The following is a 27,792-nucleotide window of genomic DNA, read 5'->3' on the forward strand; positions in this document are numbered from 1 at the left end:
GTACGAAACGGGTAGTAACGTAGATTATGCATGTGTCGAGGAAGTCTTGTAAAAGACTGCAACAGAAATGTTAGTACAGCATTTTGCCAAGAATCTAAAAGTGACTGTGAAGGTAAGCAGAGATTCTTCTACATATGCCTTGCCTCTAACAAGTATTTGTGATTAAACCTATGAATTCATTTGGTCCGATAAGTGTTGTGAGAATTGAGTTAGTGTAGTCATCACCGAAAGGCGCTGAAATCAAGAAACAAAAAATGAAGTTCCAAAGCATCGCAGTAAAAACATGGGCAGTTATGGAAAAACTTTTACTTACTTTATTTAAATAAGCAATAAACACGTAAGTACAGCTCCTTTTGTAACCCTCTCTGTAAGCCTATATTGACAAAATATAAGAACAAACATTTTAGTACATCAAAAACATGTAGCTTAATGCACACGGGGCGAATCGATTTAGGGCCTAAAGAAAAAATCTAAGGATGATAAAATCTTGCTGAAGAGAGATCAGGTAGGAAGCTGGGAAGAGGCGATTTTCGTTGCGAAAGCGGAGGAGGGGGGGGGGGGGGGGAAGAGGGGGGAGGGTGGCGATGGGATGTAGCACGTGATATTTAAAGTGTATATTGTTTCGAGTAAAAATTGATATAACGAGCAAGTGGTAAAATCAATTAATAACGTTTACTCCACTGCAGCAAAACATCACTTCAGGAGATATATTTAAATAAAAGTACCATTAAATGCTCTGCAGCAGGATCGGGACCGTGAATAATATGTAGCATGGTGCAGCCGAAATGTCAGTAGAAATTTATGGAAAAAAAGGAAAAACGTATGGTTTTAACTAGACGATATATTTTGATGAATGTGTTGATAGCGTCTCAAGACATTTACATTCAGAAGTCAGCAAACTCACCTTGGAAGTGATAGGAGGATTTCCATACGAAATACAATTTTCTAGCTACGTACCCATTAAATGGTGAATCAAAATATCCTACGACGGTGGTTGTGCTATGTGCTGCGCGATGTTAAGTACTTCTGTAAGTAGCTACAAAAAGCGTGCCGACTGGAATGCAACTACGAGAAACTCAGCTGAAGTGATTGATACATTTAGTCTCGTCGGCTCGTGCAGCGACGCCCCCTGGACAGCAGCAGATCGGGGATTACTCGGGAGCGATTTTGACTTTTTCTCTTATTTCATTTTTTGGCGCTGCGCTGCGCGGCGTCGCGACGGCTGGCGTCGGGCAGGTCGAGGCCTCGCCGCCTATCCATCACGGCGGCGCGCGCGGGCCTATTGATTGCCGGTGACAAGTTGTCACGGCGGCCACACTGCCAAACTTTATACGTCTCGGTCGATGATCGATGGTCGGCGCCGGGGTGCGCGCTCCGACCCCCAAACTTGCGCAAAAAGCCGACTATAAAAATAAATAAAAGCCCGCCGGGATTACTGTGCCACAGGCCGGATAAAAACCGTTTTGCAGGAAACGTAAATAGCTCGTAAATACCGATCGTGGAATATTAATGTCGGTTTAGCGGGCTGCCGGCGCGGGATTAACAGCGAAACAAACCAGTCGGCAGGCGAGATCGCGTACAGAATGGTGATGTCGGCAACCCATTCAGCTCCAAGACACCAACCGGCTAGCTCCCTCCAGGGACCCATCGATCCTTCCCTAGCTTACCATCGCACAACGCCTTGTACCGATCCAGCGTTAAAAAAAAATTATAAAATCTCCTACCATTAATCGTGATTCGCCAATAGTAAGAGGACTCGCAGGCGTGACAGGTATTAGCGTCGTCTACGAAGAAAAGATCCAGTCTGTAATTAATTTATTGCGGAGTTCTATGCATTCAAAACGTTATTCACAACCCGTTCACATGCCTGCGTAACGAAAGGGCTCCTCAAAAAACGACGAGCACCTACTTTATCGCTCAACGGGAAAACCGAAAAATACTCTGAAAAGTACTTTGAAATTATTCACATGCCTTTGTTCAATATTTTATCTTACTGCTACAAACAGACATTATTAAGGAAACTCGACTGTTTCATGCACACAAATATGACTATTTCTGTATGAATTATTGCCAAAGCGAAAAGTAATACAAATACATTTGTTTCAAAACGAGAAAAATAAAGCACATTGCTTGAGTTTTGTTTAAATTTGACAGTCAGTATGCAACACAAACCTGTTTGTTCCGTTGCTGGGAAACATGTGACCCTCGTCTGTACCGACGGAGAGTATCACTAAATCTTCTTGTAGTCATAACTTTTTCTGTATACGTATTTCTTCCATGTTACATTGTTGGAGGCTAATGACTGAGGTCAATAAACACATTGTTTACTTTCTCAGACGAACGGCATTTTTATTGAACAACGAGAAGAGTTAAAAAATATTCACAATTTTGGTTATCGGTTATTTTGTAACATTCACTTCACTTTGAATTTTATTTGTTTACACACGATTTTTCTTGGTAAGGGATGACAGGTCTTCTCGATTACGTCAACGGACTCGATAGTTGCGAATTTGGACACTGTTGGACTGTCGATGGCGGTAGATGGATCGTTTAGCAGATTCTGAGGAAACTAAAGTAGTTTATTTCTGATTCCGAACGACTCCCGAACGCCTTCGCGCCACGTGGTCACCAATGCCATCCGACACGCTCGCCGCGGCGCGGTGGTACAGAGTGCCGTAGTTGCGCCCGCCGCCGCTCGGCGCGCTGCGGGCCCCGCCCCCCGGCCGCGGGCGCGTGGCGCTCACCATTGTAGTGGGGGGTTCCCGCGCGGCGGGGTGGGGCGGAGCCGCGCTGCGCGCGCAGCCACGCGTCGCCCCGCCCACCGCCGCCTTCCCCCGCCAGCGGGTCAGTGATTGACAGTTGGCAGAAGACTGCGGAGCGCGCAGGACCTCGTGTGCGTGCTGGGGCCCTGTCTCGGCGCGGCGGACGGCAACGCACAGCACAAATCGCTCGCAACAGCTGCACTACCGCATGCAGTGATCGACGCGCGCGCCTCCCTGTCTGCTTCTGCCGCGCGGGTGCCGTCGGAAGTGGAGCGAGCGAAGCGACGCCGCGCGGGGCCCGGAACGACGCAGCAACGAGAGCGCCTCGAGCAAGAAGTGTGACCGTGTGCCGCCCTCGTCGCTACCACCATGTGCTTACTGTCGTGTGCGGTGACATCGTGAATACGCTGGGCAGCGGGTCGTTTTCGCCGCCGGAGCAAAACTCGCGCCGCTGCCTCCGTTGTTTGTGGTGCTTTTCCGACGAGAGGGCGAGAGGGGTGGGGGAGGAAACCGACAGAGGGGGCGCGAAAGGGTGGCAGTAGTGGATGTGGTGTTGACTCGACGGTGCGAAAGTGGATTTCGCCGGGGCAGCGAGAGCGTTCATGGCTCAGCCACGGGTAAGTGGCGTGGCGCACGTGCAGCGCGGCGCGGCGAGTTTCGTACGTGCCGCCTTCCTCGGCTCTGTTTTTCAAATGTCACCATCAATCAGCCCCGGTAATGAATGTAGCGGCCATGTTGGAAGAGATGGGGGCCTCCGATGGCTTTGATAGGCCTGGCTGGTGGCTGCAATATATCATGCGGCCCGGCGCCCGGCCCCGCCGTGCGTACGCCACGGAGGCCGAGCGTGAGTCGCGCCGCGGCCGCGCCACGCAACCGTGATAGACGGGCGCGCGCGATCGCTCACTCATTGGCAGCTTGTAAACAAAGCCGCGTGTCGCCGCCTCCACTAGTGACTTGTGCTGCGCGGCTCTCACCCGCGTCAAGGCTCTCTCCTGCGGTTTAGTGTTGTGATTGTTCTGTACAAGAGGAGGCACAGGTAAACTGCTTTTCGACTTGTCAGTGTCCATTGTCGGTGATCACCTGTCGGCGAGGATCAGCATCTTCGGCTGTGAACATAGGCTACTCCCAAATTCTCTTATTTTTCTTGACATCTTCTCGAAACACAACTTATCTGCAGTATAAAATTCGAGTGATTCAATAGGACTGACTGGTTCCAAATTCAGATGTTTTGCAAACGAACTTCAATTCAGTTTAGTCCTTATTTCATTGGTACGAGCTTTTCATTGGTACGAGCTTGCCAAGTACCCATAAAGCAACCAATTGTAGTTCTATAATTTGGTTATGCCGTACTGTGACATGTCTCCACTTGTCCTACGCGTCACCGTCTGTGCCTTTTTTCATCCAAACTTAGTTTGGAAAGTCTGTCACGTTGCTTTGTTGAGTCAAGGCTTCTGATCGCAGTGCTATGTTTTAACGTAGCTCATAATGAATTCACAACGGTCCGCCTTCTTGCAGAAAAGCAATGTTTTGTTTAATTACCAAGCGCAGAGTAAAAATTATGTTTTCAGTTCATTATTATTTTCTGCAAGCGCGGGAACAATGATTAAAATTCCTTTATGATCATTTATACACAATTTTTTCTCCTTGTATTGTTGTCCCGTTATCTCGCAATTTTTAATTATTTTTAAAGGTATGATCTAACACTCAGCGCCCTCTCCTGTATTTTGTTCTCGTTTTCGTAAAATTTTATCTGTCTCACAATTGAAGTATTTTGAGTGTTGATACATCGGTGTAAACTATTCTCCAGTTACATTAGGAAGTCTTCTGCACGTATTATGGAATATGATGGAAAGAGTCGCTCAGATGTGCATTTCGTTGACGTCAAGACAGTCCTGAGCGTCAGTGGTCTTACTTGGAGTATCATTAGAATCACCACCAACTTAGTTTTTTTTAGGCAGCAACATTTATGTATGGCGTAATAACCCTCCAGTGAACGTCGTATTTTTCTCGCCACGTGGATGGTAACTTGTAAGCCGGCGAGCTGTTTTCGCCGACTTCGCAGCCACGGCCCGCCGCGGGCACCAGTTGCGCCGGCGGGGACTCCCGCCGCTCGCTCGCTGTTTATGGCCACTAAAGCCCGGCGCGCCGCCCGGCTGGTTATGCGGCCGGAAAAACCTCTTCTGCCCTCGCGCGATTCCGCGCCTGCTTTCATTTGAGAGGGCGTTGCCCGGCGTTTCTGAAGATGTGCATTCGCCACTTGCGTGTAGTGCCTTGTTCACGACACCTTCATTGTGTTGTCGTCCTTCCGGCGTTAGCGCAGAGCTTTCGACGTCAACTTAGTTTCTTCTTACACAATCCCTAGTTATGCTGTTTTAAAATATTCTCTTAACGCCATTTTTTCCATGGCTGACCCTGTACAAGATTACTTTAACTTGGTGGAATTATGCGTGCAGCGTCTTTTGCCGATACTGTGAATCATAAACAGTAACACGAGGTGCAGGGTTACCAATATACTTGCCGTTAAAATGACTCCTGTGAGGCGCTTATTCCCGATTCCTTGCGTCTGGTGTCAGGTATTTTATACGTATAAATATTTCAATATTATATTCATTTTGCCGCCTTCAGGAACTTTTTATGTTAGTATGGCAACTCGATATTTTCTTATTGAAGGTTTCTACACGTTTCATGTGTCCTCTGTCTCTTCCAACAAGAACTTTCAGCGCGTGGGCATTCTTCACGTCTCGTCTAATAAATAAGAGGCGTGATAGAAGCGCGCTGAACTCTATTGTCTTTTATTATTACCTCGAATATTTGAAAGTATTGCAGTTATCAGCAACAGATAGCCAGACAACGCCACAATTTCATCTTAATGATAGCATGTAGTTGTTTCCCGCTGTCGTAAAAAGGCGTGGAGTCTTTGTATTTTATCCATCTTCAGTGTGTGTAGTTGGTTTCATTGAAATAGCGAGCAAGCAGTTGCATAAAGGAAATTTTATTTGCTTCGCCGGTTTCAGCACTCAGTGCCTTTCTTCAGAAGGCTTATTGACGATACATTCTTTATTAAAATTAGTGTGGGTGGAGATCTTGAGAGTTTTCAGCTTGCTTTTGCTCTACAAGTAGATGGTTCTTTACGTCAGGCTTGACGTTAAGTTTAGTATTTTATCCATCTTCAGCAGCTCTATTTACAGATTGTTTGATAACGAATTGTAAATGTCTGCCCTCATTTATTCATAGCTTTTCTTGGTTAATTATTCAGTTTTGTAATTTAATTCGCCCATTACTGCCTATGTTTACGTTTCTTCACCGGATCATGTCTTCACACTTAAGCTGGAAGCTAATCAGTTGTTGAGTTTGTGGTTTGCAGTTTCTACTATTGGAGATGCGCACATTACTGACTGATAGTCAGTTGCACAAGATTTCGCCATCGAACTGCGCAAAGATTCTCACAGAACTGAGGCGTAATTTGGTGGTGTTATTTACACGGATAATATTCTGCCTTATCCACAATTGCCTGCGTCATTGATTTTTTTTTTTCCTTCAAGACTGCCGTCCTGGATGTTACATTTTTCGTCCTAAAATCAGGAATCGAGATAATAAAGTGATTTGTATTTGTAAAAACTTCATCATAAATTGATGTCGTGCTTGTAGAACATTTGGCGTTCTAACTGAGCCCCTAAGTGAAATTACGGTCATCCTGCAAATTCAGTGCAGCCGAATGCGGCGGGCATGGTTGTTTCATATAGGATGCTACTATCCTCCACAATCATTATTCACCATTTCTTGTTAAAACCAGTCTCACCCGTAAAGTGATTCATTGTTTTCTCTGCATTCTGTACATCATATTTTTCGGCAATTGCCTTAGTATACTGAAACATTATGTACGTTTGTTTGTCTTCAAACGACCGCATCAGTTTTTGCGGCACAATCTACAAACTGTTGTGTACTTTATATATGTATTCCGTTGCAAATCAATTTAGCGAGATCCGTTACAAAGAAAAACCTGCAACTCCACGGTGCAAGTCCTGTATTGCAATTTTGCAGCAAGCAGCGCTAAAATCTTATGTGGCATATGTAAGTACTTCCGAGTGCGTCTCAACTGTGAGAGACAGTGACAATAATACTTGGGCCGTCCCGTTTATAATAATCGAACTTTGAATTGTATGAGAGATACCTACGTTGTAGCGTGTTGTTACATTTATTTCTGGGTCATTTGGTACCATTTCTGGTGCGTTTCAAAAGTTCTGGCACTTCACCACAAGCGCTGGTTACGAAACCAAAACTCTACCACTAGACAGTTTAACTGTAGACGAATAAACACTTCCGTTGTTTTTATTTTTTCCAAGTTATGCATATTTCATTGACACATTAATGTTATTAACTTACTCATCCAAGGATGATGTTACAGTGATGTATGGTCAGATTAATACTAGAAAAATGTGTGTGAGATGCATACATATGAACATGCACACATGTTTGATGATTATAGGACAGGACAGGTCGGCTTGTTGAATGAACCGCCACGGCATTTGCCGGAAGTGACTTAGGCTCTGAGTGTCTAACAATTGCACGACGCCTTACAAACAACATTCCCTTGTAATTGTACATAGTTGGAACAAGATAGCTTAGTAACTTATAACACAAATACGTACTGTATATACATTCTCCAAATCTAAATTGGTACTAATGTTACAAGAAGCAATATGAATTTAAATGATTTACTGAAATCGGACGTTAGATAGGCAGGCTGCGGTCACTATTTGACGGAGTGGAACTTTAGGTTCGAGATGTTTTATTAATCACATATAATCCTTTCCAACTGGACACTCTCACACGAAAAATGACGATGGACTAGCGTTGGGGAAGGGGGGTAGTTGGTGGTTGGGCTGGTTCAAAACTCGTACAAGGAGCCTGGTTGTCAGGGTTTGCAGTGTGTGTTGTGTTTGGCGTGGTGTGTGTTGTCTTTCCCTCGCGATTTCGCCAGACGGGGGGTGCCATGCGGCGTCTGCGCTTCCCCCGGCGCCGTCTCCGGGGATGCGAGGGCGCAGGGGTTCATAATTTACGACAGTAATCGAGGGTGAACCGGAAACGTTTAGGGCGCATCTATATTTAAAAATCAGTTTGACGGCCGCGCCGGTGGCACTTAGCGCGCGCCACGGCCTGCCCCGCAATTAACGCTGCCCGTAATGCTTGCACTTCGCGGGCAAAGGGTCCTGAGGGCGCGGGGTTGGTCATTCCGCAGCCGCCTGCTTGCAGGATCCCACAAAGTCTCGCGCATCCGAATGGCTGAAGACCGTGTCACAACCTCCGCTGCACTTCACACGTTTCTTCTGCCTGCTTGGCATGTCATCCTTTGTATCTTTTGACTGTTACAACATGCCTTCTTCTGTACACCTATGATAGTACGCAGTAAAAATTCATAGACACTTAATGCTTGAAATTTGGGCTTGTTTGTTACGCTGCGCTAGAGAGACTAGAACCACTACTTCACAGCAGATGTGTTCTACACCTAAGAATTTGTGTATGATATTAAGTGACATAAAGTGGCACAGTAAAAGTTATATTATTGTAGGATCGTTGTAGTAGAAGTGCCAAACTCTTCACCTGAGTCCCCGATCGTAATCTGAGGGTGAAATTCGTTAAGTACTTTCCGGTCCATTTTATGTATTTACTCTTTTCTCATCATCATCAGTCTTCTGCTTTGCTTGAAGTGCCCCATCAAGTTCTCCTCTTCTGTACCAATCTGTATCTAAGAGTAACTGAATGTCCTCAATTGTTTATATATTCGAAACTCTGGCATCTTCAATGTTTTTGGCCTTCTGTTGCTCTCTCTAGTGACATGGACGTAATTTCCTTATTTCTTTTGTACTGTCCATGTTTATACTTAAGTTTTTCCACAAAAAATTTCCTTCCGCACCGATTCTGTGGAGAGCCCTCTTCGTTTCTTATTTAATTAGTCCCCTTAATTCTCAACATCTTTCTGTGACACCGCATCTCAAACGCTTCAGTTCTCCTGTTTCCCAACTTTCAAAGGTACTAGACGTATAAGTTAGGGAAACTTTTAGCTGAAGGATGAACGTTGCAAAATGAGCTGTCATCCGTGTGCACTTCGTGCACGCACATCAACAATTACAGCCTGTGAACAAATATAAATTGTCTGCATTCATAAGGTAGCAAAACCAAACTCAGCGTGAAAGCTCCCGATTGACATAAACTTGCCTGCAGTCTGCACTTTAGTATTTAGGTCGCAATGTAATTACATTAGTAATGTTACTATCTGAAAGAGGGAATAGGCAAGTGTTTACAATGTGGCAGCTTAATAAGCGTACTATTCGCTGTGCTCAGATTTCTTCTCAGTTGCAGTCAGCAGTCAGAATTAATTTAGTAGCACCGTTCCATAGATTCCTATCTGCAGGCCGATTTGTCTACTTGCGGGCAAGTTACACCAACCGGTGCAGTGTCGTAATTCGCGTAATGGAGCTGCTCGCCTTTCACCGTGTGCACGTTTTCTTTTTGGTCTTTTATTTTTAAATGTAAAGGGTAATGTTTGCTGGCTTTTCTGGTGCTCAATATCGCCCTCTCTGTGGAGCATAAAGTGCGCGTTGAACTTGTAAAACTGTGTCAAAACCTATGGCTAGTTGCTTCCACAGCGTACGTTATTTTCTTTGCTGCTTCATATCTGTTTACCGGGGCTGACGTAAAAATAGTGTGACGTATTTGTCTATGTCAGCGCTTAGGGCGCAGGCATCTGTTTTGCGTATGTGATTTTGTGTGTGTGTGTGTGTGTGTGTGTGTGTGTGTGTGTGTGTAAAGTTGGGCTGCAATGCTTCTTGTTGATATATTTCTCATTTCACTTGTATCAGAGCCTTATTTGGAAGAACTGTCTTAAAAAAATTAATGTGAAAACTTCCTACATTGATGGTGACATGCTTGTCTGTTGTCTGCCGTTACGTTCATTTCGTCGTAAAGCAAAATTGCACAATTATTTTCGCCTTTTTTTACATGTGCTTTGCATTAATCTCTTCATGTTAAACGATTACAAATTGGTTGTTTTGCACCCTTCTTTGCCTCTTCTTTCGAAGTGGAAAGGAAATTTGGAAACTGTTATCAGTACTCTTGAAATCTCTTTACTCGTTTTTCTTTCTTTTTCAAATGGTTCTTTTAACTAACTTTTTTTGAATGTTGTTTCTGCTCTGCGGTGCACTGTCAATATCATAAACGAGATGTTTTTAATACATACGTAAATCTTTGTATCATAATATTTGATTGCACTGAAATTTATACTCTATATCTATCCGGTTTCTCATTTTATGGAATTTTTATTTCTGCTTCCACATGTGACGTGCTGGCAAGACGCTATCATATTATATACCATTACAATTCATTCCCTTTCCTGTTACCTGTCGTAAACTGAAGTCTCTATCCTTTGACAAGTGTTCGTTTTGTACTTATCGTTCTGGCGGGACGTGTGCGTATAATTGCTTTATAACCTGTCTCTTTTTCTGGTTCTGTGAATTTATTATGCACTCTTTAGGTACCAAGAATAAGTCTAATTTATCGTAACTCACATGTGAGACTTTAAACCTCTTCCTTAATATTCACTCGCAACAAACCTAGCTAAGAACCATCTCCATTGCTATTTTTGTAAGAAGTAATCAACTTGCACGTCATAACAACATTTTACTCGAAAATTTCGCTCACAACAGGCAGTTTTCTTCAAAGAGCCATCTTACGTGGCAACCAAATCGTATAGAGATTTGTATTCTTTTATGCTAATAATAATTACTGCTTTTATTCCTTTAAACTTTTGAGATGCTGTGTACGATTAATATCATTCCCCTAGCACTGGTGTTATTCTCACTGTAGAATGTAATTTAGGAACTTGGCTGGAATAAATAGCTAGACAGAAAATATCACAGCTAAATATGAATTTTTGGTTCTATCGGATGATGTCGATAATTCAATACTTGCAGATCAGTTGAAGCGTTTTGTAAAGAATGGCACTCCTCGGGCTGCCACGAGGCTTTCTCTTCCGTAAGTTAAGTAGTTATTGGGATACAAGAAGAGCAAAATATTTTCCTTCTCCATTTTTTTTATTCGTGACGGCAGTCATATTTGCAGCCTTTATCTTCTACTCCTGCCCATATGATTTTACGACTGATACGTCTCCACTCAGCTCAGCGAACGAGTTTCTCCTCCATCGGGGCTGGCATTTTCTAAGGACCACTCCAGCCGCGCTGAAGAATGATGGATTTCGTGGCAGGGCGGAACGTACAATTTGCCAAGATTTATGTGCGGCCTAACATCGGTTGTTTGGCAAATTGTGTACATCTGCAACGCTATATTAGCTGAGTGGCCGAACAGTCCTTTTTAACTACTGAGCGTCCATAAGACATAATAGCATCGCGAGCCTACAGGTGAACGTACGCAGCTGGACCATTCACAGTTGACTTTATTAATTTTTGTGGCTTCTACATGAGAAGCATTGCAGAACGCCCAGGTGGTTTTTGTACAGTTAGGCTATCTGCGGCAAAATCAGGCGAGGTCGTGCCTCGCGCCGGTATCAAGATGAAAGAGAGAGTATTATCGTCTTTTGGAGGGAATAGAGAAAGAGGCTGGCTCCACTGAGCGAAATAAAAACACTGTTCTCGTGAAGTAGAAGCGGAATGGGTGGAGGAGTGTTTACATTGCGTTTCAAAAGGTACTTATTACGTCATTTATGTCATGAGGTGTACTAAATGAAGATAAATGATCTAATTCTGCTCGATGTTTCCTTTTGATTATGAGTTGCAAAGATTTCCGGCCTTCTCACTCCTTTAATATTTTTACACTTCTATGATTATATGGTGTTAGAAGGACCTTATTCGCTGTCTCTAAATCATGCTGTACTCTACCTTTATACTTGTTTATATTTCTGTAATGAAAGTCCACACACACAGGTACAGCAGAATTTTATTTTTGTTTGCTCTTAATATTGTATATAACTTGAACTGATAGTTGCGTGAATTGAAGGACTGCCCACAGACGACTCATGTTCAGTAACTTGACAGAGGCTTGATACGTACCCACATACAAATGCCTTCTGTACTTCCGTAACTTCCCGATTAAACCCATGGAAATACTATATGGCCAGAGCCGCCTTAATGTGTCACCTACTTGAAAACACACGGCTGATGCGCATGCACTGCTATTAAAATTCGTACGTGGTACTTTTTACTCTACTGTACAAGGTAATAACAAACTATTGTGCTACCTCCTTCTTTGCTATGTTGGACCCTCGTTCTGAAAGAATTTTGTTTGGAATCTAAGCTAAAACTATTTACATCTCCTGTTAAGTGTCTATATGTTGTTTATTTCTACCGACATCATGATGAAGAACAACACCTGTGTCAGTTTTCACTCCGTATTCCAAATGCCTTCATAAATTGCAAATCCTTCCCTATTCCATAAGTGTTGGTCAACTTCCACCAATAACAATGTTACAATTGCGTGTGTACCTTTGCAATCTTGTATGTTTCAGTTTGTTATGTCCAACTTGCGTCTGTGATTCAGCGCTGTACTTATTTTGGTTCACTCACATGTTATTTTTAATTATATAACAGTTTTTTAATAGAATTCAAGACTGTTCGCATCACAGTTTTCTCTAGGACACTATCGTTAATTTCTGTTGTCATTCTTCCATTATTCTTTTATACGGGATGAATCAGGAGAAAAGATACATGCTTTGAGGTAATTCTGAACAAAAAAAACTTCAAATGAAAATATTATGCCCTTTTTAAACGGTATCCGACGTCCAGCTGTTTGAAAACCGTGGGTGGCAGTCACCTCTCATGTGTGAATACAAACAGAGAGACATATAGGGTTGGCTTAAGAGCGGAATCTAGAAGCGCGGAGTAGACACAAAGGAAAAAACTTTTCACTCGTATTTTACTTGCGTGTGCTCAGGTAAAGGACCATACGAATGAGCTCAGATCAGCAACGCAGCAGCTGTCTACAAAAGCTGCAAAATGCATGGCAGTTGACGATGGACTCTTTGAACGTCTGTCGTGAGGAAATGTACGCAATTAAACAAAGCATTAGATCACAATGTTTCATTTAATATCACCTGCATTTGTCCTGTTCCCCACTGTTTTGATTAGTTTCCTCGGAAACTGTTAAGAACAGGACATAAGATCGTACGACTTTTCTTGTTCAGAATCACTAATACTATCATCCCCCAAAGCATGTAACTTTCGTCCTGACTCAGTCTGTATTACACGAACTCGATCTCTCGTGTCCCTGGTTTTCTGACGATCAGATCTTCAAGTGCAAAATTGTCTTCGATTGGTTTGAAGGTTCCTAGTATTGTACTCACATCAATGTGTGTAACATGCCTTTGACTGTTGTCTGTACACAAATAATTCTCAATGACGTTCACAATAGTCAGACATACAGTTAAACGCTACTGCACCTTTCTCTATTTTCGATACCACTTTCTGTTAACGCTGTGAGTGAGCATTCACTATATGTCTGCCTTTCTCAGAGTTACACTTGATAAACGGGAAGAGAGACATAATGTCGGTTCAAACAGTCAACTATGGGGTTGTTGCCTTCTTCAGAATTCATAGTTGGCAGGCCAATTACATCTATGTATTTGCGGTATTATGATGAGTATTGATACATAACTGTTTCTGAATTTTTGTTATCAAAGGGTTCATTTAATCGTCTTTTGTGCAGTTTATACTCTTAGCTATCCTTGAATTATCCTACTACAGGGGCTGGAAATGGTGAATCCCGTCCCCTACATGCAATAACCATCTACATAACCTCCACTTTGGAGTCGTTTAGTGAAGTGCGGTACCCTTGCTGCCGACATCAGTGAACTGTTATTAGATGATTTGTCTTCTCAGTTGCTGCATTAGCTCGCGCAGAAGTCTGTCATAGTGTGCACTAGGACAAGACATGTTGAGATGCTGAAATTAAGCTGTCAGTCGTAACTTTGTCAGATTACTGTTTCTTTGAACCATATGAGGTTTAGCTTTGTCTTTGTAGTCAGTGCTTCGCCAGACTTCTGTCTTACCATTTGTCTCCCGCTGCATCCTGCTGAATGACAACCACCGCCCTGCCACTAATCTTGCTTAATACATTCATGATGACAATACACGTGTACAGCTCTAATTTGAGCTCACCTATTCTCAGTACTGTTGGATCTCGATTTGAGAGTGGTTGCTCAGTTGTGTAGACACGCCTGCTTGTTTAGAAGCAGACATGACCATTTTAGCATCTCAGACAACAGTGTGCGATGTACTGTGTGTTGCTGAAAGAGGTGCTGAATTTATTGTCCCACTTGCAATCTCGTCAAATAATCGTACGTTACTCAACATCATGTAAAGTTTAGCTCTGTTGTTCATGTCAATACTCACACAGGTTCTGTCTTTCCACGCACGTCACACTTACCCATGTCCAGACTAAGCAAACACGCTGGCACTAATCCTGTGAAATACATAAATGCCCATAGTAAAATTGCGAGAATTTAAATTTTGCGCATCCAGTCCTGTGGAATATCGTTTTGAGATTCCTTCGTAATTGAAGATATAGGCACCCATAATGCCTGAGGGTCCGGTGACCACTTTCAGTAAGTCACTTTCTGTGCTTATTCGGATTACCGGTTTCGACCTTTGTTAAAGGTTATCTGCAAATACGTATCTGATTACCGCGAATTGCAATTCCATAGGACGTAGATTCGGTTTAAACAAAATAGAATTTTCTTAAATTTGATCTTCGCCCTGCTGACGAATTGAGATTAGCGGTAATTGGATACGGAGTTTAAGGTGATCTATAACAAAGACTGAATCCGGTATGTGTCGCTTAGACTCCTCTACTTGCTATGTAGGCCGACATGGCGATGTTAGCAGCTTTTGTGGTGCTACGTGCGGCGATGCTCAATCGGGACTGTTTTGTTTGATACAGTAGCGCGATGACGGCATCCACCTTTGGGTGAAGGTGGCCAGTTCGTCTCAGGCGTCCATTTACCACAGAGCCTTTCTCTCACATCCAAACGCAAGAATTGATCGGCCACTGATCTTGTTTAGTACTTAAACATCTACAGAATAAAGAATTTGTGTAACAGCAACATATGCCCATCGAATCTCAGTCATGTGAGATTTCGGGTTGAGCCTCGCCCCTCTGTTGCTCTGAAACTGAAAGAATTGCTAATAGCAACTTTACGGTGTGGAGTGTTGCGCCGCGCGCTTGACTAGAGTGTACGGATAGTGCAGTAGTGCTACGACTGATTCCATTTGGGCATTGAGGTGGCTGCGACAGAGCCAGACTTCCCTTTCCTTCGATTCCTCTTCCCGCTAGCGCTCTGACTAAATGTTGTTTAGTACGCGAATGACAGTAATAGCCGTAGCGTGTGTTTGTCGAATCGTAGTGCTGTGGGACCTGGGTTTGAGCCCCTCTGATGCGGTCTGCTTGCCTGTAAGTGATATTGGCGCTTTGCGATGCAGTGAGCGCTTGCGCCCGTCTAATGCTGTGCTGTGTGTCGGTGCGGCAGTACGATGACGGCATCCACCCGTACATGGAGGCGGCTGGTGGCGCGTCCGCGGCGGCGGCGGCGGCGGCCGCGATGTACGCAGACCCGCACCGCAGCGCGCAGCTGGGGCTGGCGCAGCACCACTCCCCGCACGTGGCGCACTCGATGCACCAGTACCACGCGCACCAGCCACACCAGCCGCCCGCGGCCAACCACGTGGCGCCCGTCGCCAACCACGTCATGGGCGCCGCCGTGCCCGACGTCCACAAGCGCGACAAGGACGCCATCTACGGGTGAGTACTCCACTGCCGCTGCTGCCGTTTCTGTGTTCAACGTGCTCTCCACCAGAGCTCGTGTCGATTTAAACTCTCATATCCCTCTGACGACGTGTCCAGACAAGCGCCCAGCAGGGGGCAAACATTGTGTTGTGGTCATGCGTGGTACGTTTGAACAACACTGAGTAAATAGTCTGGCCGTGAACGTTGGCAGCAATGATCAGTTGACACTAACTGTTTGTCGCTTTCCCATAATGGCCGGCCTGGGTGGCCGAGCGGCTCTAGGCGCTACAGTCTGGAGCCGCGCGACCGCTACGGTCGCAGGTTCGAATCCTGCCTCGGGCATGGTTGTGTGTGATGTCCTTAGGTTAGTTAGGTTTAAGTAGTTCTAAGTTCTAGGGAACTGATGATCTCAGAAGTTAAGTCCCATAGTGCTCAGAGCCATTTCAACCATTTTCCCACAATAACTCTACGAAAACGGAAGAGTGTAATTAGTACGAAGCTAGTATGTCACTATGGTCACTGTCAGGTATGGGGAAGCTTTTCAGAGAAATTTCGTTTCTAAACATTACCGTGCATATATGTGTTGACGTTTCCATACATTGGATTAATCAATTCAATCTGAAACCACCATCAGCCATTTGACATTCACTGTCCGACGAAAGGCTCCTCCTAACTTAGGATGCGTTACTGTAATCGGCTAACACACCCATATTGCTCCTGCATGTTTCCTAATCTCATTTACCTCCATTGCACTACGTCGCCTCTTCGTTCTCTTCCTTTATATTTGCCTAACACGGTACATCGCACTCAACCCCAGTTGCAGGTTAAATATCTAACGAATTATGAGCCAATTAAAATTTGACTTTCAGTATTTCATATAGTCACCGATTTTAAAAATTTAATATACTGTCATAATCTACTCATTGAGAGGAATATCTTATGTTGAAACTTCAACGCAGTAGGAGAAGTATTGAAGTTAGAAACTGTGTATATGTCGTGAGACACTGTATCTCACGACGCGAAAATTACCTAGACTATATTGTTGTGCTCTTGAGTCCAAAGACTGGTTTGATGCAGATCTCTATGCTACTCTATCCTGTGCAAGCCTCTACATCTCCGAATAACTACTAAAACTTAAATCTTTCTGAATATGCATATTATATTCATCTCTCGCTCTCCGTCTACAGTTTTTTCTCCTCACTCTTCCCTCCAGTACTAAATTGGTGATCTCTTGATGTCTCAGAATGTACCCTATCAACCAATCCCTTCTTCTAGTCAGGTTCTGCCACAAATTTCATTTCGCTCCATTTCAGTTCAGTACCTCCACGTCAGCTATGTGATCTACCCATCTAATCTTCAAATGTCGAATGTGTGTGGAATCTTATGGGACTTAACTGTTAAGGTCATCAGTCCCTAAGCTTACACACTACTTAACCTAAATTAACCTAAGGACAAATACACACACCCATGCCCGAGGGAGGATTCGAACCTCCGCCGGGACATCTGATCTTCAGTATTCCCCTGTGCCACCACATTTCGAAAGCTTCTCTCTATATTCGCTGTTAACCCATTTCTCTCCTTCAGAAACACTTTTCTTGCCCTTGCCATTCTGCATTTTACATTCTCTCTAATTTGGCCATCATCAGTTATATTCCTGCCCAAATAACAAAACTGATTTACCACTTTGCCTCTCAGACTATATTCATCCAGTAATTGAGTATGAGAGCATTTAGCCATTGCCATCCAACTTTAAACATAATTTCGTACCTTTATGAAACTTTTTCTCGCTAACCCCTCCCCTCTCCCCGTAAAAAAAAAAAAAAAAAAAAAGATGAAAAGAAGTAAGTTTACTGCTTACTGCAATTTCGCTGTTGTTGCAGTAACTTCAGCATCGCACATGACGTTCAAACTTATTACTTCGTTACAACTACTCTATTCGCAGAACATTTTTCAGACAACATCCACATATATCACTGGATAATCTGCAAAGTTATATCATTGCACGACAAATAGTTGAGCAGATACGACGTCATAAACAATGAGATATGTGAAAAACTGGCTTTTGCTTACAATTGACTGCAAATTACCAAGACTGTATTATCCAATGTTTCACAATGTGAGCACTTGGTGACTTCCAACAAGCTTTAAACACAGTTTCAAATCTTTTCTAAACTTTTTCACGTTTACATGCGTAGTGTCAAATATTTAACACATTTATTCATTTGTAATCAGGAATCTGAAGCTGCTTTATAGTTGGGAATTGATTATTTAAAGAATCAGAGGTTTACTGGTCACTTGTAACACAGTAGACAACCCTCGTACCCCATATAGGCTAACCATATTTTCGTCTGGCTACGTGTTCACCCATTTCCATTTCATTTTCATGACGGTTATAATTATGTCTTCCACTCCTGTCTGTCCCCTGATCTTTTGTTTGTTTGTCTCCTCTCCTAGCAAGTCATAACACGCATCTTTCCCTCACTCAGAGAGCAACTTCTGTGGTTCTCTCATTTGAAAAATGTATCTCAGTGCCATAACTCTGAACGACTTACACACACTAATCGTCGGCGTTCCCTTTCAAAATACCGAGGGTCTGGTTTTGAAAACCCTTTATGAATTCCCAAAATAACTCGGAGAATTTTTAACATTTTTTTATTCTTTCCATTTCCTGCCCACTCAGTTACTATTTTTAGTTTTATGACGTTATTATTAATTTGTGCTATTTCTTTCGGTATTCTAATCAAATGAAATAACAGCGAAGAAGTTTTTCTACTGAAAAATTCTTTATGTATTGATTCTCTGAAAACACTCCTAACAGTTTAACATTTCTGATTTGCCATACTAGTGATACAAAACAGAAATAGTCATAGAAAAGTACTTTTTCGTACTTATATCATTACATCTAGTCGGGTACCTTGGACGTGCTCTATCCTTTGTAGTTTACCAATTGCATCTTTTCCATAAAAAAAGTCTCATGTTTAAAGACCAGTGACTCAGCACTCTACCTATCCACAATGTGTTTTCTGTATAAAAAGGAACTGTTTGTAAACAGGGCCACACAGTAGTCCTATTTTGTATGTATAGAACGCAGGCTTCAGTGGCTAGTAGAATAGTTGGCAGGCTAGTCTCCCCGTTGTTACCCATGCCACAGTTGGTAATTGCGTTTATATGAATATTTACGATGTCGCTGCAGTGAATGTCAACGTTGCATCACGTCTGCGACCAACCTACTGCTCATTGCATCCTGTTGTTTCATTGACTTCTGGCTGGAAAGTAAAAGACTGGGCATTATTTCGGCTAGGAGTAGCCGTCGTGTATTTTCTTAATTCAACTGTTTCTGCATGTTTTGAATCTTAATTGATCCATCTGCAGTAGTGGTCATCCCACTGTCTTGCACTCATACTGTTTACTGCTCCATTGATTTATTATTGGCTGTCGGTCCTTGACCATACAGCAGTCTCCTGCAAACTGTGACATACTGACATATGTGTACCATGTGATGTAATTACATGCTTCTGAGTATCTAGAAAGGTATAGTTACCTTCAATTTTGTCATATAAGTACGACAACAGGTCTGGGCAATATACCATAGTTTGCACCACAGATTGTGTTTACTAACGACGAATTGAAACAACGTATTTTTATTGTCCGGGCAGTGTGCGAATGACCTACTGCCAAAATAAGATGGGTGATCATCGTTTTGAGTAGTTGAGACATTCATCCCTATTAGGTCGTAGGTGTTTACGATCTGCATTCTTCCTCCCACTTTTGATGACGTCGCTCTTCCTACCTGGGACAGGACACTCGTTGTGAAGCATCGTCTCACAAGTTTCTCTAGGCATGTGTGCAGCATGCTTTCACAAGAAATTGATCCATGCTGCTTACTGTAATTATATTTTTCCCTCAGTAGCCTGCCTATGCCCCCTACTAAGTAGCTCGTGTTTAGACCAGTTAAGAGCAATCTGTGTCCGGGAACAAGCTGTGCGGTCCCCTACGTTTCAGAAGAGACATTCTGAAACGATCCGTATTTGCTACTCATAACAGATTAAAATAAGGGTCAATAGCACCCTGCTGTATATGAGCATTGTGGATGTTTTTCCTTGCCAAATATTTCAGACTACAAATAGAACTCTTTATTTAGGTTTGTGTTCCCTTGAATAACAGCTTACTTTGCGATAGAGCAGTAATGAAACATACGGATGAAGCAGTGACGACAGAGTTGCGTGATTTTATTCAAAACGAACCTTCGCCCATTTACGAAGAACGAAAATTCCTTAATTTTTGTAATCGTCATTACTGCAGAGTACAGCTAGTGAGGGGTCGACATTTCTGCATAGAAAGAAACCGTTAAGTTCATACTAAAAGCATTATTCACGAAGTCTGTCAATATGTCATTCATAATATTGGAACAGGAGGAGCATAGAATGGAACACTTACTCAGTTGCTTAGAAAATGTCTACATGCAAAATGCTTCGGCTGTTTTCCATGACTGTGTGTTGTGTGACGTCCTTAGGTTAGTTAGGTTTAAGTAGTTCTAAGTTCTAGGGGACTGATGACCATAGATGTTAAGTCCCATAGTGCTCAGAGCCATTTGAACCATTTTGTTTTCCATGATTTGATGTTTCGGAATAGACTCTGAATACAGATGAATGTTGGCTTGTGTTTTCTTAGGTTGGTGTTGAGCTCTTAAGCATCCGAAAATGTAAGTTAGCAAGGGATGGTCAAGCAACTCGAACTACTCGCTAACTCGCTAAGTTCCACAAGAATACACGAGTTTACTTCTACCCTGTACTAGTTACTGTGAATGGCACCAGTTAGTTGCAAAGCATTTAGCCTATATACAAGTGGTGCAATTTTTGACCACATGGAATTGTCGAAGATAAATTCAGTTTCAATTGCTAGTGTGCTATTAAATTCACATAAACATAATTTCTCATTATGTGGGTCACCAGCATGTAGAGAAACAAGATTTTTAAAAAATTTAATTTGAATTCTGTGAACATTTACCAGTTACTGAACGTCATTTAGTTAGCAAAACTGGTATTCTGTTACAATGTAAAGTTCCAAGCGATTGACAAATAAGGGTTGCTGGTTTACTCGTCTTATTTTCAAATATAAACTTTTATTGAAGTTATGGCCACATAAATGCCGCTTGCAGCACAGTCAATGATACAGCCCACTTACCTATGCTGACATCCGAATAGCAGTGGAATATTTACTGACAGCAGTGTTTTATGATTTTTTCCTTGGTTTATGATGTGCATGTAGATATTAACTGCGTGCAAACAGATCAGTGTTAACTTTCTACACTTGTCGTATCATTAAACTTTATCATATCATGAACTCTTTGGAGATACGACATTCTCTCCAGGCAAGGCAATTTAGGTTACTATGATCTCCGTGAGCCGTGAAAGTGTCCCGTAAATATGAGTTGTAGCAGAGGAACATCTTGACGAGATCTTTCGTTTTGTTATGTGACACATTAAGTCAAACCATTGACAAGAACGACGTCTACAGAATTCACGCCATTCACATGAACTGAGATAACATGCGAAGCAGATGACGTTTTCCGTATTCTTTGAAACGCGCTGACGTATTTATAGCTCGGGAGATTTGTATATTAGCGCGCGGTGACAACACAACTGTTTCGCCGTCCTTGCCGCGCGGTACTTTCAATGCGAGTCGTAATTCTATTCTGCCAATTAACGAAGTAAATTATCTGCCATTTAAACAATTATCGCTGCTAGTCAACATTTCACGATTGTTCTCACATAATATATATGTGCCATTCCAGAAGCACCAATAGAAGTTGCGACCATGTTATCAGGTAACAAGTAAATCTCAGATTTACTGGACAATCACATGCGAAAGTTCAGTTGCAATGGGAGTCGTATTATTTGTGGATAGGCTCGGAGAAGAAATATTTCCAATCTTTAAAATCACAATATTTTCGGTTAGACCAAGTGTTGCATTACGTTGGTGACACAGGTGAAAGTCTAATACAAAAAATTCGTTCCGCCATCGAAGGGTCATATCCAACATCGGCATGCAGTGTACTAAAGAGATACATTTCTTTGTGCTGTATTTGATTTATGGCAGACTAATCGTCTCAGTGTGTTTTGTAACATAATGCTCGTACTGTATTGAACCTTGTTACCGTTTATTTGTTATCCGCAATCAATGTGGTTCAGTGAGTTTGTGATTAGTAATTAATTTTAATGTTTTTTTTTCAATTCCCGTGATGAATTAATGCATTTAGTAGGCCGAAGACTGCACAGCAACATTTCTTTGCGATGTCTCCCTCACTCGTCTATCTTTATCGTGGGACACAGAGAGTCTTAAATAATTTGTGAAATAGTACTGTTCTATTTACGGGTTCAGAACAGCGCTGAACCAATTATTGTCATACACCAAACAAATGCTTAGGAATACTACTACTTCCTCTCAGAAAACCTTAAAGAAGCGTAGCCATAGTTTCCATACTTGCAGATCCTATGCCATTGTTTGAATAAATGACGACTGCAGATGTGTTATGATTGTACAGTACTTTCTTTTGGTTTAAATTTTTCCTCCGCTGCTGGTACCGCAGCTATTAGATGTATGCTATTACGTATATTTTCGTTGTAATTCGGTGGATTTCACCTAGCAGTGCCACAGATATTTTCTATTGCTACATACAGAGGTCAGTAGTTGGCTAGAAATGTTAGTGGTGCTGGTTCAGTTATTATGTTTGTTCATATCTGCATATCATACCAACGTTTAGTTTGTGATGAAATGTTGGTGGCGTGTTGAAATGATTCACATTAGTATTAGGTCAGTCCATACGTTCCATCTCAGTTGTTCGTCCTCTAAGCCTTGGTGCTTGTGAAAGGGGTGCTTCAGAAATATGTGTACAAGCTGTAAGAGTGCAAATTGAGATGAAGTCACCTTTTAAAGGGATTGTCTTTTGTACTTACTGATACGTTGTATCTTCACCCACACTTTCTGTTCAACACACAAGTCTCGTGTATTTCTATCAATTGTCTGCCATCCTATCAAGCCACAAATTTAATGTTTCCGAGCGTGGTTGCACAACAGTTTGTCAAACAGGGGGAGGCAAGGCTCATCTTGATTAATCCCAGGCTGTTAAAAAGCCGATTCTGCGGCGAGTGTGAGGGTGCTTTCGGTTGCTTCCGGCATTAATCTGGTGGAATGCTCTCCTTTGGATACACTTTAAGTGAAAAACGTAAGAAATGTAGGTCTTAAGAAGCATTTTGTTCAACTTTAATTATGCCAGGCAAAGTTAAGTAGTGGAAGACATGAAAATAACGGAATAACTCCATTAATACGGTCAAATGTGACTTTTTGTAGCCAGACCAAGTCATTAGGGGGCATCGAAGTCTTATATGTGGTCGTTAACGCTCATTTTTTCTCAACTTCGAAGAGTATTAATGTGTAGCTTTTTCCAGATTTTTTGTTACTATTCAGCAGGATTGTTTGTCATTCTAGTGTTTTTTATTTTTTTATTTTTCTGATGTAATTTTCGGTCTGTAGTGCTAAACTTTACATTCTTGAAATATGATCAAAACTTTTTTTTTGTAGATAACTACTCGAATAGTTTAAATGTGTAGTGGTAAGAAAATCGTAATTTCGTCTTGTTAATTAAAAAAAAAGTGGTACTCATATTCGGGTTAATAACATAGTAAGATGTTACACAGACGTTGCATAGTGTCTTTTGGAACCCACATGACGGTCTTGTGGTCTTTTCTTTTTATTATTATCTACTTCAATATGAGGTCAGACAATGTTCTTAGTGATATATTTGCGGTTGTAGAGTTATCAACTTTATACTATCATGTAGTTTAATGTAGCCTTCAGTTGCAATTGTAAGACGGCAGGTTTGTTTACAAGTGCCCCACAGGGCCTGCGCACTTGACTAGTTACTTCCTAACGTATTCGATTACAAATTGTTGTGATTTAATTTGTAGTTAAGTCCCTTTTGCCTTCTTTTAAACGTAACTTTTGATGATGACTTGGTGAATGATAATACCATTTGTGTGACCCGAGGCTGAAATGCGTAAACAAACAAATAAATAAATAAATAAAAAGATGTACTTTACATACCCGAATGACATACTCCTACCATTTGGGTATCAAAGGAATCTACCTTAAAAACACGAAATGTATACCAATGAACCGTTTGAAACACGAGACTTACTCACTTCGCGCATAAATTCTCAGACTGTACGGACCAGTTGTGTCAAAAATGTCTGTTTAAGAATCTTGCCCCTGTGGAACTGGTAGCGTTCAGTCGTTGTTCCGTGTCAGTAAGCAGTCGAAGACTGGAAGGTGCGGTGGGTAAGATATTATTCCCCTGTATGCAGTACATGTGCTCGGACGGACTCGCCCATTCGAGATGTGTAGTGAGCTCCAGCGGTAGCAGGTAGACGAAGGAGAGACCTCGGGGCTGGGTCGCGAGACGCGAAATGAGTGCGGCGCGCTGTGTGTGGCGAACGCCGCGGCCGGATCGATGCAAACGGTGCGCCGGTTGGGTGCGCCATCGCCGGCCGCCGCTGCCCGGCCGCGGGAGCCGCGTCGCCCGCCAGCGGCCGGCCGCCGCGCGCGCACTCTGCCGCTGCGCTCGCCGGCAGCGCGGCCGGTCGGCCCCACACTAAATCTAGCCGCGGTGCGAGGGCCACCGCAGAAGCGGTAGCAGCGGAGCGCATTCCAGAAATACAGTATTTACTGAACACTGTACTGTAGGGACATTCAAATCAAACAATACTATTATACGTTAATTAATACATTTATAAAACTCGAACTCATAAGAATATACAGTCGCTGATTTTAAAAATATTTTTTTCTCTCTTTCGATTCTGGCCTTTTAATTTTTGAAGTTTTCTGTCAGGCACGAAATCGTAGAGCGCAGAAAAGATCGGTTTTGTTGCTAAATTTTTTTTATTGGATGGTAAATGATTATAAACTGCAAATTGTCCATCAGTTCAATTAGTGTGTCAACTAATTGCCAACCTGTTCCTTTCCGAAACCAGCTGCTGGCTGCAAATTGGTGGATTCGATTATCTACAGCCTTAACTATTTTTATTTTCGTAAAGTCGCCATAAAAGTCTTTATAGGCTTTCATTTTTGTCTTATGGGTCCGATGACTTATTTTCTTTTTTTTTTTTTTTTCCTTTCTGCGCTAGATCTAGTAAATCTCTTCACTCAAGGAGATAGGATATAAAATGTACACAGGCAACGGCGAGAAAACTGTTTTTAAGGAAGAAAAATTTAACGTCGAATATGGGGCGTCTTTTCTGAAATTATTTGTATGCAGTGTAGCTGTCTATGGAATTCAGATTTGGACGGTAAACAGTTCAGACAACAAGAGAATAGAACGTTTTGAAATGTGGCGCACCGGAAGAATGCTGAAGATTAGATGGGTAGATAGCTTATCTAACGAGGAGACACTGAATAGAATTGGTGAGAGAAGAAATTTGTGACACAACCTGACTTTGAAGAAGGGATCGGTTGATATGACACATTCTGAGACACCAAGAGATCACCTGTTTAGTGCTGGAGGGAAGTGGAGGAAGGTGGACGGGGGGGGGGGGGGGCGTTTAGACCGAAAGATGAATTACAGAAAGCAGATTTAGAAGGATATTGGTTTCAGTACTTATTCGGAGATGAAGAGGCTTGCACAGAATAGGTAGCTTGCAGAGTTGCATCAAACCAGTCTTCAGACTGAACATCACAACACTCAGTAGCGTAAGCTGGCTACCTAAAGATTTAACTCTTAACTGCTTCTTCATCACTGAGTGTTCTTGTCACTGAGTGTTCTTAGAAAAAGCTTACCATTTCCTAAAACACGTTTCATGGCCACTTCTTTGTTATACCATTAAGATTCAGGTCTAACATACTTCTTGGAATTGAATATTTATAGATTTCTCGACCGAAAGCATTTCAAGAAGTCTGACTTTTTCTTCTTGTTATTTGTATCCCGACTTCTCCATCTATACCTTCTGAAGTTAAAAAGAAAAAAAATAAGTTCTCATGCTGTCTGTTTGTCCGGTATATGCCGAAACTGCTTTATTCGATACGACCCAGACGTAATGATGTACTAGTTTAAGATCCCCAATCCTATTACTTGGACTAAACATTGTCAGGGTCTACAATAAAGAGAATAATATCAGTTCTGTCTAAATATGCAAGAAAAATTGTAATATAACTTACTTGCAAATAAAATAGAACACTGTGAAGTTAATTTCGTTCACGAATTATCTCAGTGGAAACAACTTGCTGTCAGCCCGAAACGCACTGTTTTAATTCGGAATCGGGTGAGTGGTGTTGTTGCCCCGTAGTTGATACTGCAGTGTGACGCGACAGGTGCTGCCGCTAGTGCTAGACTTCAGGGGAAGCTTATACCCGACACGAGGCCTTCCCCTGATCATTTATTTCTCTAAATTTTTGATTTAATAATGTACCCTTTAATTCGACTTGCATGCATCAAAACAGAACACACTGCCGATAGCAGGATCACCTTTCGGAATTCCAACAGCTCTCAGATGCCTTGTTTGCGACCCTGTGTGTAAATAAGAGGGAAATTTAAAATGGCAACATCGTCACTGGGATATAGCGATGGGAGTGCTGTTACTAATATGAAAAATTTCTGTCTCGGCCGCAAAGTACTTTTAGTAACAGCCGACCGGTTATTATGTAGTGTACAGCATCATCAGATATAAAATACTTGACTACGAATATCACGTCTTTGGGACCTACAGTATCATAGGACTGAGTCTGCTGTGTATGATAATGCAGTTCGCATCGACGTGGTATTCGCATTTTATTTCTGACGACTATGTATAAAACAATGAAAATGTCAAAAGACGCTGCCAAATACAAATATAATCGACCATCTCAAATTTAGTGCGCAGTACCTGCATAAAATGAAGTTCAATCCGTCTCCACATATATTAACAGCCGGCCGCAGTGGCCGAGCGGTTCTAGGCGCTTCAGTCTGGAACAGCGCGACCGTTGCGGTCGCAAGTTCGAATCCTGTTTCGGGCATGGATGTGTGTGATGTCCTTAGGTTAGTTAGATTTAAGTAGTTCTCAGTTCTAGGGGATTGATGACCTCGGATGTTAAGTCCCATAGTGTTCAGAGCCATTTGAACCATACATTAACATTTCGACAATACCAGCAAAAACGATGTGCTAGGATATAGCTTGAAAATGACCAAGGGGTTCGAAATGAGTTCGTGCTAATCGGAACAGCTCAATAAAAACATCATAGCAGAGTAATTGGTTTTCAGTATATGATGTTCTTACAAGACAGACACAACACTGTAGGCCCACGAGAAATATTAAAAAAAAAGACTAATAACACTTTGCAGTCGACACCCAACGCAACTGTTCAAATATGTTGTGAAACACACATGAATACTACACAATGAACTCCTACTCCACAGGAGTTGCGTCAGAAGTATTTTCTGAGTCTTTTGGTATCAGCGTCTCGTTCTCTTCAGCGGTTCGTTGTAGAATAATAGCATTTCGGTTGATTTCGTACCCCGATTTGTGTTTGCATCTGAACTGCACTAAAAATATCTGCGCTACAGTTAACGTGTCGCTGCTATAAACACTGTGTCTTACTTGAAGACAAGCTCGTTCCATTCACTCATGATACTATTAACAACTGTAATGTCCAATTTACTCTTCTGCTCTTCCCCTTTAAGCTTGCATACAGTACTGTTCGGCTCTGTCTCTTTTTTTTTACAGGCAGTGTTAATTGTACGATAAGTGATACACAGCAGTATGGATAACGTTAGTGATGAAAAGACCAGGACTACATTCACTAAATGCAGTGGAAGATTGTCACGCTATTCCCACAGCGACGGCAACCACATCACCGTACTTCTGTGTTTGTACATCGACTTCTGAAAGAAAATGAAGCCTTCTGCATTCTAATGATTGCGCTTTACAAGCATTATCACTGTTGTGAACGTATTTTCACGGAAGCAAAGATAATTTACATAACAAATCGGCCGAGTCATAGTTTATTCTTCCTCAGTAATGAGCAAACGGAAGCTACTAGTCCTTTATACGAAAATACTCAGAAAATATCCCTGGACAACCGCCGAAATTTTGTTGGTGGATTTCGAGTTTATGCCTGTATCGAGAACAAATTTCTGTATTAGAGACTACTTACACGGGTCAGTGAGTATTAGAGACTACTTACATTGGTTGGTGAGTCTGATGACGTTACAAAA

The 27,792-nt window shown here is 42.2% G+C and overlaps 1 protein-coding gene across 1 annotated transcript in view; it reads left to right on the plus strand.

The window, feature by feature from the left end:
- The first annotated feature begins 2,869 nt into the window (after window positions 1-2,869).
- Window positions 2,870-27,792, plus strand: part of LOC126188414 (homeobox protein homothorax-like) — a 383,268-nt gene continuing 358,345 nt past the window's right edge. The window contains exons 1-2 of the mRNA XM_049930017.1: window positions 2,870-3,379; window positions 15,295-15,566. Coding sequence (XP_049785974.1) covers window positions 3,365-3,379; window positions 15,295-15,566 — 287 coding nt within the window. The 5' untranslated portion in view covers window positions 2,870-3,364. The remainder of the gene's footprint in view (window positions 3,380-15,294; window positions 15,567-27,792) is intronic.

This window comes from Schistocerca cancellata, chromosome 5 (genome assembly GCF_023864275.1).
Source record: "Schistocerca cancellata isolate TAMUIC-IGC-003103 chromosome 5, iqSchCanc2.1, whole genome shotgun sequence".
Lineage (NCBI taxonomy): Eukaryota > Metazoa > Arthropoda > Insecta > Orthoptera > Acrididae > Schistocerca > Schistocerca cancellata.